This window comes from Lagenorhynchus albirostris, chromosome 3 (assembly GCF_949774975.1).
Source record: "Lagenorhynchus albirostris chromosome 3, mLagAlb1.1, whole genome shotgun sequence".
NCBI classification, from domain to species: domain Eukaryota; kingdom Metazoa; phylum Chordata; class Mammalia; order Artiodactyla; family Delphinidae; genus Lagenorhynchus; species Lagenorhynchus albirostris.
Window position 1 is genome coordinate 55,719,218 of NC_083097.1, and position 12,910 is coordinate 55,732,127.

The 12,910-nt window shown below is 40.2% G+C and overlaps 1 protein-coding gene across 1 annotated transcript in view; it reads left to right on the forward strand.

The window, feature by feature from the left end:
* The first annotated feature begins 1,368 nt into the window (after positions 1-1,368).
* Positions 1,369-12,910, forward strand: part of MCCC2 (methylcrotonyl-CoA carboxylase subunit 2) — a 64,353-nt gene continuing 52,811 nt past the window's right edge. Inside the window, exons 1-3 of the mRNA XM_060143090.1 lie at positions 1,369-1,625; positions 5,000-5,066; positions 12,799-12,883. Coding sequence (XP_059999073.1) covers positions 1,497-1,625; positions 5,000-5,066; positions 12,799-12,883 — 281 coding nt within the window. The 5' untranslated portion in view covers positions 1,369-1,496. The remainder of the gene's footprint in view (positions 1,626-4,999; positions 5,067-12,798; positions 12,884-12,910) is intronic.

Genomic DNA, 12,910 nt, shown 5'->3' on the forward strand with positions numbered 1-12,910 from the left:
ATTAATAAATGAATTCAGCAAATTGGCAGTATACTAACTTAGCATGCAAAAATCAGTTGCATTTCTATACACTAATAATGAACAAACTGAAAAGGAAATTATGAAAACAATTCCATTTACAATAGCATCAAAAAGAATAAAATAGGAATTAACCAAGGAGGTGAAAGACTTGCGCAATGGAAACGAAAAAACACTGCTGAAAGAAATTAAAGAAGACATAAATAAATGGAAACACATCCCATGTTCATGGATTGGAAGACTTAATATTGTTAAGATGTCAATGCTACCCAACATGATCAACAGATTCAATGCCGCCCCTATAAAAATTCTGGCATTTTTTGCAGAAATAGAAAAACCTACCCTAAAATTAAGATGGAATCTCAAGGGATCCTGGATAGCTAAAAAAATCTTGAAAAAGAACAAAGCTGGAAGACTCACACTTAATGATTTCAAAACTTACTACAAACCTACAGTAATCAAAAAACTGTGTGGTACTGGCATAAAGACAGACATACAGACCAATGGAACAGAATACAGAGTCCAGAAATAAATCATTGCTTATGAAATAATTTTTCACAAGGGTGCCAAGACTATTCAATGGGGAAAGGACAGTCTTTACAACAAATGATATTGGGAAAACTGGATATCTATATACAAAAGAATGAAGCCACACCCTTACCTAACACCATATACAAAAATTAAATCTAAGACTTAAGTGGACCAAAAGAAGATTAATTTTTTCTCACTGTCCAGTGGATGAGAAATTGTGAGGAAGCTCAGATTTGTTATAGGCAAAGTTTTAGAAGTACGTTATAATTGTACATCTAAGTTGTAATTCATCACTATTAGAATTTTTATTTACTTGTTCATGTTCTCTCCGCTTTATATAAGAGGACACTGCCTGTTCTCCACTGTATTCCCCGCTCCAGAAGAGCACTTGATAGGGGACATTAAAGACATATTTGAGTAATGAATGGTTATCCCCTTAAAGAGTTTCTTAGGGCAGCTTAATAAGCCTGTTCAGTTTCCAGCTCTCATATAAGGATAAGCTTTTTCAAGCCCCGGAACACCCTTCGTAGCAGCAGGGGAAGAAGAAAACAGCACATAGAAAAAGCACAGAGGCCGACAGCAAGCAAACTCAGCCGCAGCTCCTAAGCTCAGCATCTCGGGAGACCGGGAGGACGCAGAAGGGTCGCTCCACCCCGGGAACCGCAACGCTCCGGGGCTCGCGATGGGACAGGCCTCGCGGGGCTGCACTTCTGTCCCTTATTCGCTGAATTCAGGGGGCGTGGTGCTCAGCGCTGACCAATCACGGGCGGCGTGCGCCGGCACGTGCCGAGGCTGGCCTCAGAATCGGGGAGGTTTCAGGCGGGTTGGGACTGCAAAGGCCTGGGCTGAGCTGTATCCCGAAGCGTGGGAATTGGAGGGGAAAGCCGCGGCCCCGGACCGGCGCAGGCCGCTCTCTCACGCTCCTTCCTGCCTCTGTGCCTGCTGCCATGTGGGCCGCCCCGAGATTAGCTTTGCGGCGGTGCGCCCGCGCCGCTGCCCCCGCGCCGCGCGCCTATCATGGGGACTCCGTGGCGACGCTGGGCACCCAACCGGACTCGAGCTCTGCCATCTACCAGGTAGGGCGGGTGAGCGGCCCGGGCCTGGAGTACCCAGCCCGAGTCAGTGATTCCTCTTCAGCGACGGCACAAGGCGTTGGCCAGACTGGGAAGCAGGTACAGGGTAGGCACACTTCAGCAGTCGCTGCTGTTTTCTCTGGATCCCCAGTCATGATTCTGGGACGCACCAGGGGGTCGTGAGGTTTGAAAAAGAAAACAATTCCAAATCAGGTACATTTTAGTTCACTTTTAGCACTGGCACTATACTTTGTATCTTTAAAATCATTGGTTCGCAAAACCAGTGGCTCTCTGGCTTAGCAGTCACCTGGGAGCTTGTTGAATATATGGCTGCCTTAGCCCCACCCTGGACCTTTTCCGTCTCTAGGGTGGGGTCCTGGTGTTTGCATTGTTAATGAAGTTGTTGAGAGGGGAGGGCAGGGCCTTGGTGGCAGCCAGCTTTGGGAACCACTGGCCTAGCACAGCTGACCCTGGGTTGTGCTTACCAGACTTGAAATGGTTGGTTATGTTAATAGAAAATATTTATCTTTACATGACTTTTCTTGGAATTGGGAGGTATCACAACGTTAAAGAAACAACTCCTGGTTTGTGAAATATCAGAGCTGGAAATTTTCAGTCTGTCCCATGGTTTCTAAGCCTGTACAGATAACATTTAAATTGTGCAAATAACTTTCAGAGAAGACTTTTTCTGGCTGCGCTGCTGCGGCAGGTGGGATCTTAGTTCCCCGACCAGGGATCGAACCCGCATCCCCTGCATTGGAAGCTCAGAGTCTTAACCACTGGACCGCCAGGAAGTTCCCTCAGAGAACACATTTTAAATAATTCCTGCCTTTGGGAAAACAAGGAGATTTTGATTGAAAGGAAATCAGCAGGCTGAGGCAGAAACAGTATCCAATGGGAGACTTCCAAAAGTCTTTAGATGTCCTGGGATCAGGAGAGAATGTTTAATTCAGAAACATTAAGTGGTTACTGTGGTCTAGCCACTATTTTAGGTATTTGGAATAGATGTGTAGGAATGGAATCATAATTTTGTGGGGGAGATGACAAGAAAGCAATGCATTGTGATGAGTGATGTCTAAAGCTTAAAAAAGGTGGTTGCACATAGGAGGCAGTGAGTGAGTTGGATCTTGAGTTGGGTAAGAACTGGCCAGGTTCAGGATGGAGAATGGGAGGCAAGATTATACAAACTAAAGGAGTTATGAGAACATAGGTACCAAGTTATGAAAGTGGTTAGTGGGAGTGAGAACTTGGAAGTCCCGGCCAGGGTGAGGAATTCATGGAGTAGATGGGATTGCTTATGCAGCCAGGTAGAGGAGGGAAGCCATGTGTAGAAGACACATTTAGATTTCACTTTGCAGTCTGTCTGCTAAGATGTTTAAGTAGAGAAGTGGCATGATCCTATGGACATGGTAGAATAATCAGTATGGCTGCAGTGTGGAGAATGGGTTTCCCACCATTCTGAATGTGGCTTCTTGGCTGGGTGTTCTCGTGGTTGCTGTAGACCTCTGAGTGTTTTCCAGAGCTCCTGTAAGGTTACTTTAGCCAGTTTTGGGTTGTTTTGTGATGTCTCTGTGGGGGAATAAGGGCCTGGAGCTTCCTGCTCTGCCATCTTTTTGAAGTCAGGTCTCGGCTGATGTATTTGATGGTGGCTGCTAGCTAGGGGTTAGGGAGTGTGAGCCTGAGATTATAACTTCTTTCTCTATGTAAAATGTTTTATGTTCTGGTTCAGTCTGTGCACCAGTAATTAGAATAAGAAAGTAGCTGTGCTATGGTGGAAAAAGCACTGGCTTAGTATTTCATGTATGTTTAAAAGCTAACAAGCAACATATTTCCATAGGGGGAAAAAGACCTGGTGGAAATGTGCTAAAGTGTCAACAGTGGCCCTTTCAGTGGGCAGAAGAGACATTGTAGCATGTTGCTTTAAGAGTGAGTTTCTGGAGTTGGTGGATTTTGGTTTAAATCCTAATTCTACTACTTGTTAGCTGAGTGACCTTGGACTAATTACTGTATTAGCCAGATTTTGCTTCAGTAATGCTGAGTAGCAACCAATCCCAAGATCTCAGTGTTCAAAAGAACAAGTCTTTATTTTTTGTGCTTGGATCTATGGGTTGGTTGTGGCAGTTCTGCTCTAGGACTGTAGTAGATTCAGGTCTGCTCTACTTGTTTCTTATTCCAGGACCCAGAATGAAGGGGCAGTGGCTGCTGTGGGATGCTCCTCTCGTAATAGAAGGCTGGGGCACAAAGAGGAGAGCATGGAAACACTTTGTCCTTCTTAAAGCCTCTTCTTGCAATTGGTACACTGTCACTTTTGCCCACATTCCACTCATCAAAGCAAGTAATACGGACAGATTCAGAGACTGTGGGGTAGGGAAGTATAATCTCACAGTGAACCTTGGCTAGGATGGGAGGGAAGGAAGAATTTAAAATAAGTAGTACAGTTTACCTTATGGTCTAATATGGCTGCTTAAGCTCCAGCTATTGTGTCTGAGTTCCATGTGCAAAGGAGGAGAAAGGGTGAATAGGTAAAAGGACACCCTCACCTTCTTGTCCTTTTTTTTAAGGAGCCTTTCTAGAAGTCATACCTAACAACTTCTGCTTATATCTCATTGGTTAGAGTTTAGTCACATGGCCACACTTGTCTGAAAAAGGAGGCTGGGATTATTTTATTTTTATATTTTTTGGCCGTGCCATGTGGCTTATGGGATCCTAGTTCCCCAACCAGGGATTGAACCCATGCCATTGGCAGTGAAAGCCCGGAATCCTAACCACTGGACCACCTGGGAATTCCCGCCTGTTCCTTTTTAAAATAGGATCCATTTTCCCCCTGGGCTTTGTTTTTAATTACTTACTGTAAGTAAGTAATTACTGTAATTTGTCAGTAAGTGTAAAACAAGTATTTCTGCATTGGTTGGAATCTCCTCACGATAGTGGTTGAGGGGACAGAAAAAATAAGATGGCATTCTAACCCTCAAAGGGCTTATATTCATTGACAAAAGAAAACAAATACTAGAGATCAATTAAGTTCTGTAGATGTGTAAGGAAGGAAGTTGTTAAAATGAATGGGAGTAGCCAGAAATTGTGTTGGAGATGAGATTGAACATCAGTTAGGCTTTAAAAGGGGGGTGAGATTTGGATAGATGCACCAGAGAGGGGGGTGGTAGTGCAGAAGAGCTTGAGCAAAGACAGAGAGGCACAAATTAATCTTTTTTACACGTTGGAGTTGGCCCAGCACAGAGGCCACACAGGTGGCAAAGTGGCCCAGTGTGGAGGCCACATGGGGTTGGCATGTAATGCTGTTCTCCTTAACCCTTATTATGGTAAAAAAAGTCATTGCTTTCCTATAATACTCTCCCTGTTTTTCTTTGCTTCTGTTTTAGGAAAACTACGAGCAGATGAAAGCACTAGTAAATCAGCTCCGTGAACGAGCACAGAACATCAGACTGGGTAAGCACTCATTTATTCTTCAGTTTATGCTTTTAATTAAGATGTCCCTTATAATTATTCATTTTAGGAAAAACTAGTAGCATCAGGCTTTTGACTCTTCAAGACTGTGCATTTGCTGTTGGTGGGAATGTAAATTGAGGCAGCCATTACGGAACACAGTATGGAGGTCCTTAAAAAACTGAAAAGAGAGCTACCATATGATCCAGCAATTCCACTCCTAGACGTATATCTGGAAAAGATGAAAACTCTAATTCAAAAAGATACAGTGTACCCCAGTGTTCATAGCAGCACTATTAACAAGACCCAAGACATGGAAACAACCCAGATTTGGTTTAAGATGTGGTATATATATATCCACATAAATATATGGGTGTATACTCAGCCATAAAAAAGAAGGGAATATTGCCATTTGTAGCAACATGGATGGACCTAGAGAATATCATACTAAGTGAAGTAAGTCAGGAAGAGAAAGACAAATATTATATGATATCACTTATATGTGGAATCTAAAAAATAATGCAAATGAATCTATATACAAAACAGAAACACACACACATAGGAAACAACTTGTGGTTACCAAAGGGGAAAGGGAAGGGGGGAGAGATAAATTAGGAGTATGGGATTAACAGATACAAATTACTATACGTAAAATAGATAAGCAATAAGAATTTACTGTATAACACAGGGAACAATATTCACTATCTTGTGATAACTGATAATGGAAAATAATCTGAAAAAAATATAAAACTGAATCACTTTGCTGTACACCTGAAACTAACACAATAATATAAATCAACTATACTTTAATTAAAAAAAAACGCATTTGTTGGCATGCAGACATCTTATTTTTTCCTATTACTTGGCCAGATTTTCTGCTCTTATAGCACTGCCATTATTTGGGAGAAAGTAGATTTCCCCCAAATCTACTGGATTAAACAAGTTTGGGATTGAACCTGGGCCACGGCAGTAAAAGCACCAAATCCTAACCACTAGACCACCAGAGAACTCCCTCATCCATTTTTAAAACTATTTCTTCTTAAGGTTTTTATTTCAGCCACAGCATCACACTGAAATTTTTGTTTCACTTGAAGCAACTAAACCATTTTCTGTCCATTAGTCATATTCATACTACATACTACATTTTGCGTAATTGTGAATTTTCTGCTGTGTCATGTAATTTGGAAATAATTTCTATCTGGGTTTATTGCTAATTAAATAAATGAGATATCCTAAAAACTTTGTAAATTGTCATTTTAAATTTTTAAATTGTGGACATAATAGACATTTTTTTGCTTGGAAGAAATTGCATCATAGGGAGGAATATAAAATATTAATGTATAAACAAGTACCACATCACATTCTATTGTGCCCTTATTGGTATATATGACAATTTAGAAGGCTATGTGACTTGAAACTATTGGCCATGTCCAAAGTAAGAGTCTTAATATATTACAAGTACCTAACTGAGAAGGAACTATATGAATTTTACAGCCTTCATTTAAAAAGAATTCTCCCCAATGTCCTCATAAAGAATCTATTTTATCTGTAAACCTGTGGTTTAAGGGTATTGTTTCATTCCTGGGTATAATCTTATCACACTCAGAGGACAGACTTTCAGTAGAAGTCATTAGTGAAATAATTTAGCAAAACCTTGATAGATTTCTCTTTAGTTTAAATAAAAATGTTTTTTATATTTTTCTCCTCTGAGGATTTTAAGGATGGAGGCAAGGTAATTAATTAATGGCAGATGAACAGAAAGACCATCCAAAGTTGTATATTCACTTGTGTAGGTGTTAGGGAAGAAATAAGCTCAGTATTTTGGTCCTTTGTAGAATTTTGAGGGTGGAAGTCTGGACTGGTTACTCTAATAATTAAGCAACTTTGGTCCAGTTATTTAATCCCTCTAGTAAATTTTCAGTACCTCATTCCTAACTTGAGACTTAGGAGTGGGTCTGTGAATTATAGGCATTATTCATTCCAAGCACACATTGCTGTCTTTTTTTGACTTAATAGATTAATCAAAATTAATTGAAAAGACCAGAAATTAAATCCATTTGGAATATCTTGGTCTCTGTCTTTTGTACTATCGTAGTTTAGGGTCAAAATCAATTAAATCCTGTAAAAGTTACCATGACATGAACAAATAGATATGCAACTCAGTGTGGGACCAGTTGAAGCAAAGACCTCATTCAGATGGCAGTAATTGCTCCCATTCTATCTATGATCTATGACAGTGCAGGGGAGAATTAAAAAAAAAAAAAAAGTGAAGAGCGTAAACTTCGTGTAGCTCCTTCTAAGTTAGGCATTTGTAATATATGAAGAATATTGTTTTGATGATGGCTGTATTTAGTTCCTTTGGATTTAAGTCACAAAAATCCAAATCAAACTTGTTTAATCCAGAAACCAACAACCAAACCATGGAAAGAAAGTGCTGAATGAAGCGGGGGGCTCCAGCCCCAACAGGACTCACTGTCTCTGCCCATCTTCTCTCATTTCAGGATGTGTATATATGTGTGGACTGCATTCTCTCTGGCTTCTCTGTGAGTTGGGGAACATGTTGCTGGTAGGTCAGGGATTACATTCTTACAGTTTACAATCTGAAGGAAAGATCTAGTTATCCTTTCATCTCCGATTTGGAAAACTTTGATGGGTTCACTTGGGTCCCATGTTCATTCTTTGGCCCAGCCACTGTATCCAGGGGGATATAGTACTTAATGATGCCAGCCTGGACCCATGTCCACCAGGGCTAACGTGTACTGTGGCTGGCAGCTCCTGGAACTTCATGGTGGTGGCAGTACTGTTTTCAGGAAAAGGGGAAAGGAAAGCACGCATTCAAAAAGCAAAGATGTCAATTACACTGTCCCCAGACCACCCTAATTTCTCTCTAGGGAGAGAGGGGTGTAAGTAGGAGGGTGACTTGTGAAAACAGGGGTAGTGGATATTTGCCATCCTTTTTGACCAGGTAGCTCTCGAACCCCTGTTCTAAGTGTGAGGAAATGGTGTTAAAAAATGACATGAGTTTTTGTCTACTGGGTATGATTCGAGAGGCAAAATATCCTGCTGGTAGGCTTTTCAGAATGATGACTAGAATGATGACTAGAAGCCATCTTGGAATAAGGTCTTATCTCCTGAAAAAGAACCAAAACCCTTGTTGAGATGAAAGTATGTTTTGTTAGGGAGCAGAATTGATGAATTGATCCTTCCCTTTGGATATTAAGACTAGAGGGTTTGAATAAGAGGTGGTAGAGTCCTCCAGCACTGAGCATCTGCTGGGGATGGCAGGTTCTGATCATCTGACGCTCTGGTCTCTAAAGGGGAAGACGACTGAGCAGGGCTCCTTGGGAGGGAAGCCAGGAAAGGACAAAGCCTTCTTCACAGTGTTGCCTGGGACTAGTACTGTTATGCCAGGAAAATGGATATTACACAGATATGTATAATTTAAAAGTAATATATGCTTATGTTATATAATATATATATTATACTTATAGAAATTTTGGAAAATAGAGAAAAGTATAAAGAAGAAAAGAAAAAAATATCACCTATCAGTAATACCTCTAAACACATTAAAAAAATTATATTATTCAAGTATTGTTGATTTACAATGTTGTGTTAATTTCTGCTGTATAGCAGTGATTCAGTTATGCATATATATATATATGTATATATATACACACATTCTTTTTCATATTCTTGTCCATTATGGTTTATCACAGGATATTAAATATAGTTCCCTGTGCTATACAATAGGACCTTATTGTTTATCCATCCTATATGTAATAGTTTGTATCTGCTAATCCCAAACTCCCAACCCATTCCTCTCCAACCCCCTCCTCCCTCGGCAACCACAAGTCTATTCTCCGTGTCTGTGAATCTGTTTCTGTTCGTAGATAAGTTCGTTTTTATCATATTTTAGATTAATATGTGGTATTTGTCTTTCTGATTTACTTCACTTAGTGTGATAATCTCTAGGTCATCCATGTTGCTGCAAATGGCATTATTTCATTCTTTTTTATGGCTGAGTAGTATTGCATTGTGTGTGTATATATATATTTTGTCCAGATGTATGCCCAGGAGTGGGATTGCTGGATCATATGGCAACTCTATTTTTAGTTTTTTGAGGAACCTCCATACTGTTTTCCACAGTGGCTGCACCAGTTTACATTCCCACCAACAGTGCAGGAGGGCTCCCTTTTCTCCGCACCCTCTCCGGCATTTGTTACTTGTAGACTTTTTGATGATGGCCGTTCTGACTGACGTGAGGTGGCACCTCATTGTAGTTTTGATTTGCATCTCTCTAATATATAATTAACGATGTTGAGCGTCTTTTCATGTGCCTGTTGGCCACCTGTATAGACATCCTGACTTTTATTTATTTATTTATTTTAAAACTAAATTTATTTATTTTATTTATTTATTTTTGTTTGCATTGAATCTTCTTTGCTTCTAGGCTTTCTCTAGTTGCGGCGAGCAGGGGCTACTCTTTGTTGCGGTGCGTGGGCTTCTCATTGTGGTGGCTTCTCTTGTTGCGGAGCACGGGCTCTAGGCACATGGGCTTAGTAGTTGTGGCACGTGGGCTTTGTTGCTCCGCGGCATGTGGGATCTTCCCGGACCAGGGCTCGAACCCACGTCCCCTGCACTGGCAGGCATATTCTTAACCACTGTGCCACCAGGGAAGCCCCATCCTGACTTTAAAATTCATAAGATTTCCTAAGTAATTTTCAGTTAAGAAGGAGTGACAGTGTTTCAGGTTGCTTTGAAAGTTAATCCTTGAAGTTTTCATTTGATAGAACTTGTGATAAATAAAAAGGTTGACAATAATGAGTGGACTCTTGTCCTCCTTTTTGTCTTTTCCTTTCTTTCTGCCTCACTGCTACCTTTGTTTCAGATTTCTTCTCAGGGCACTGTCTTTGCTATCCCCTTTGGTTCTTGTTGGAGCATGTATGACTAGGAGTGGCTTAGTCATTTCTGTAGGTGGAACAAGGATTGACCCAGCTGTGTTATTCGTGGTAGCCAGAACTAAGTACTTTGATTAACACAAGTTAACTGAAGGGCTCTAAGTGTTTTGATAGATTCAGAAGTGCTTAGTTTTTCTAAAACTGGGTAATAACTTTATTGATATAGAAAAACACAAGTAGTTTTTGGTGGTTGAAAAGGGGTCTTTTAATGACCTTAAGATAAAGCTTGTGTAGTTTTTTAAAAAATTTATTTTACTGAAGTATAGTTGATTTACATGTCATGTTAATTTCTGCTGTACAGCAAAGTGATTGAGTTATACATATATATACATTTTTCATATTCTCTTCAATTACAATTTATTACAGGATATTAAATATAGTTCCCTGTGCTATACAGTAGGAGCTTGTTGTTTAAGGCTTGTGTAGTTTTTGAAAACCTTTGGAAATTCAAGTTAAACTGCATGCAGGTAGTTCCAGCAATGCATATAGCACAGTTGAAGTGACCACAGTTAGACATTTGAGCTGTGCACCCAGAGGCAGACAGCTATGTCGCGACTGCCCCCTGGTGACAGAGATGAAAAGATGCTATAAACTGTAAAATGCTTCCTGATTTTAGGGGTGTTAAAATGTGAACAAAATGTGTGTTTTAGAATCAGTGCAATGTGGTAAATGAGATAGAAGGAAAACATCAGGCTTTTCTGGCTCTGAGTCTGTGAGAGTGGAGATAGTTAAAGCAAAATCTTTTTTTTTTTTTTTAAATATTTATTTATTTATTTTTGGCTGTGTTGGGTCTTCATTTCTGTGCGAGGGCTTTCTCCAGTTGCGGCAAGTGGGGGCCACTCTTCATCGCGGTGCGCGGGCCTCTCACTATCACGGCCTCTCTTGTTGCGGAGCACAGGCTCCAGATGCGCAGGCTCAGTAGTTGTGGCTCACGGGCTTAGTTGCTCCGTGGCATGTGGGATCTTCCCAGACCAGGGCTCGAACCCATGTCCCCTGCATTGGCAGGCAGATTCCCAACGACTGCACCACAGGGAAGCCCCAAAGCAAAATCTTTTAAGAGTAATCCTTGGAAAACTAAGGTGCTGTGACATTCTGTCTTTTTGTGGTGGTCCACATATCCTAGGCCAGTTTAAATGCCAGAGGAGCTGAATTCTGTGACCTGAGAATCTGTGTCAAGGATAGCACTCTTTCTGGTTTTTCCTAATAAAAACAGAATTCACTAGGTGCTCGGAATAGCAAAGTGAAGCTCTAGGCAGAATTAAGAATAGTGTTGCTCTAAGTACTAAAAAAAAAAAAAAAAAAACACAGATATGTTTTCTTATCTCTTTTTCATCCCACCCTCCCCTGCCATGCTTTTTCCTGTTAGCCCTTTAGTGGACGCTTATGTCGCCAAACTCTCCAAAGACCCTCACCCAAGCCTGGTCTTCTTTGCAGTGTCTTAGGTTTATTTTTCTTTAATACTTACTTTTAAACAGCTTTATTAAGGTATAATTGATATACAGTAAGCCGCATTATTTAAAGCTTACAGTTTGATGAGTTTTGACATATGTATACACCCGTGAAACCGTCACCACAATCAAGACGATGAATGTGTCACTCTCAGAAGTTTCCTCTGCCCTTTGTCACTCTCTCGTCCTCCTTCTCTCCTATAACTATACACACCTCAGTAGGACACTCTGGAGAAAAGAGGAAAGCTGATTTAATTCATACTATCTTGTAAGGCTTTCCCTCCCAGAATAATTTTCATTTTAAAAGATTAGATGCATGTTACGATTTTCTTGGTTACCTTAAGGCAGATTTAGTCTTAAAAATATACCCTCTACCTTTTCAGAAAAAAAAAAAATTCCCCTTAGACATAGGAAAGTCCTGATTTGAAAATAATGTTGCGCTACTTGGAGGCTTGTTTGAAATCTGTATGAACTTATTTTCTCACCTAAAAAACAAATAGCTTTCTTCAACAGCTGAACATTTCAGTAGACAAGGAGTGTATTAAGATGGAATTCTTGGGCAACAGTGAAGGTAAATATATTAAGGTACAATTTTATCGTCTGTTCTGATTATTTACCTTGGTTTGCTGAGAGTGGGTTGTGGATATTCCCCAGGTACCGAACCCAGCCGTTCTCAGGCTGGGTGAGGTTTGGTGTACCCCTCACCTCAAGCAGCCTCACTGGGTTGGTTACCCCAGCGGACTCTTCAATTATTGTAATTTCCTTTAGTCTGGAGCAATGTCAGGAAACATGGAAGATCATCTCTGATTCAGGATACTAACAAAGGGGGACTTTTAAATTGCTATATAAGGTGTTCAACTCTCTCCTATTTGTGGGCCTAAAAATAGCACCTTTAGCTAAGTTTTTTTGTGCTTATTATGGAAATCGTTTCTAAAATAATGCTTTTTACCTGGTACAAATGAAGTTAGGAACTTTTCAAATTTCACATAGCATATAGGACAGTGCTAGTATTTATAGTAGGTGTAATAAGTGTGGTGGAGATGAGACAGTATTTGCAATGTATGAGATGCAGAGAAAAGTACTGCATTATTTCCTTAAGTAATTACTACTGAATTTAGAAAATGTATAATATACTGTGGGCTCAGGGATAGATTGATTTTTAAAAATGCCAGTTTCAACGATCTGAAAAATTAGCTGTTTTTCACAGGATATGTTAAATTTTTTAAAAAGTACCATATTTTGGATTAAGTGTTATATGTTTTTCTGATATTAAGTTAAATGGAGACCTTATAATGAATTCATCTAATCGAATCATATTTTTTATCACAGGAGGTGGTGAGAAAGCCCGAGCACGTCACATATCAAGAGGAAAACTGTTACCAAGAGAAAGAGTTGACAATCTTATAGACCCAGGGTTGGTACATACCCAAGTGCTGGCTCA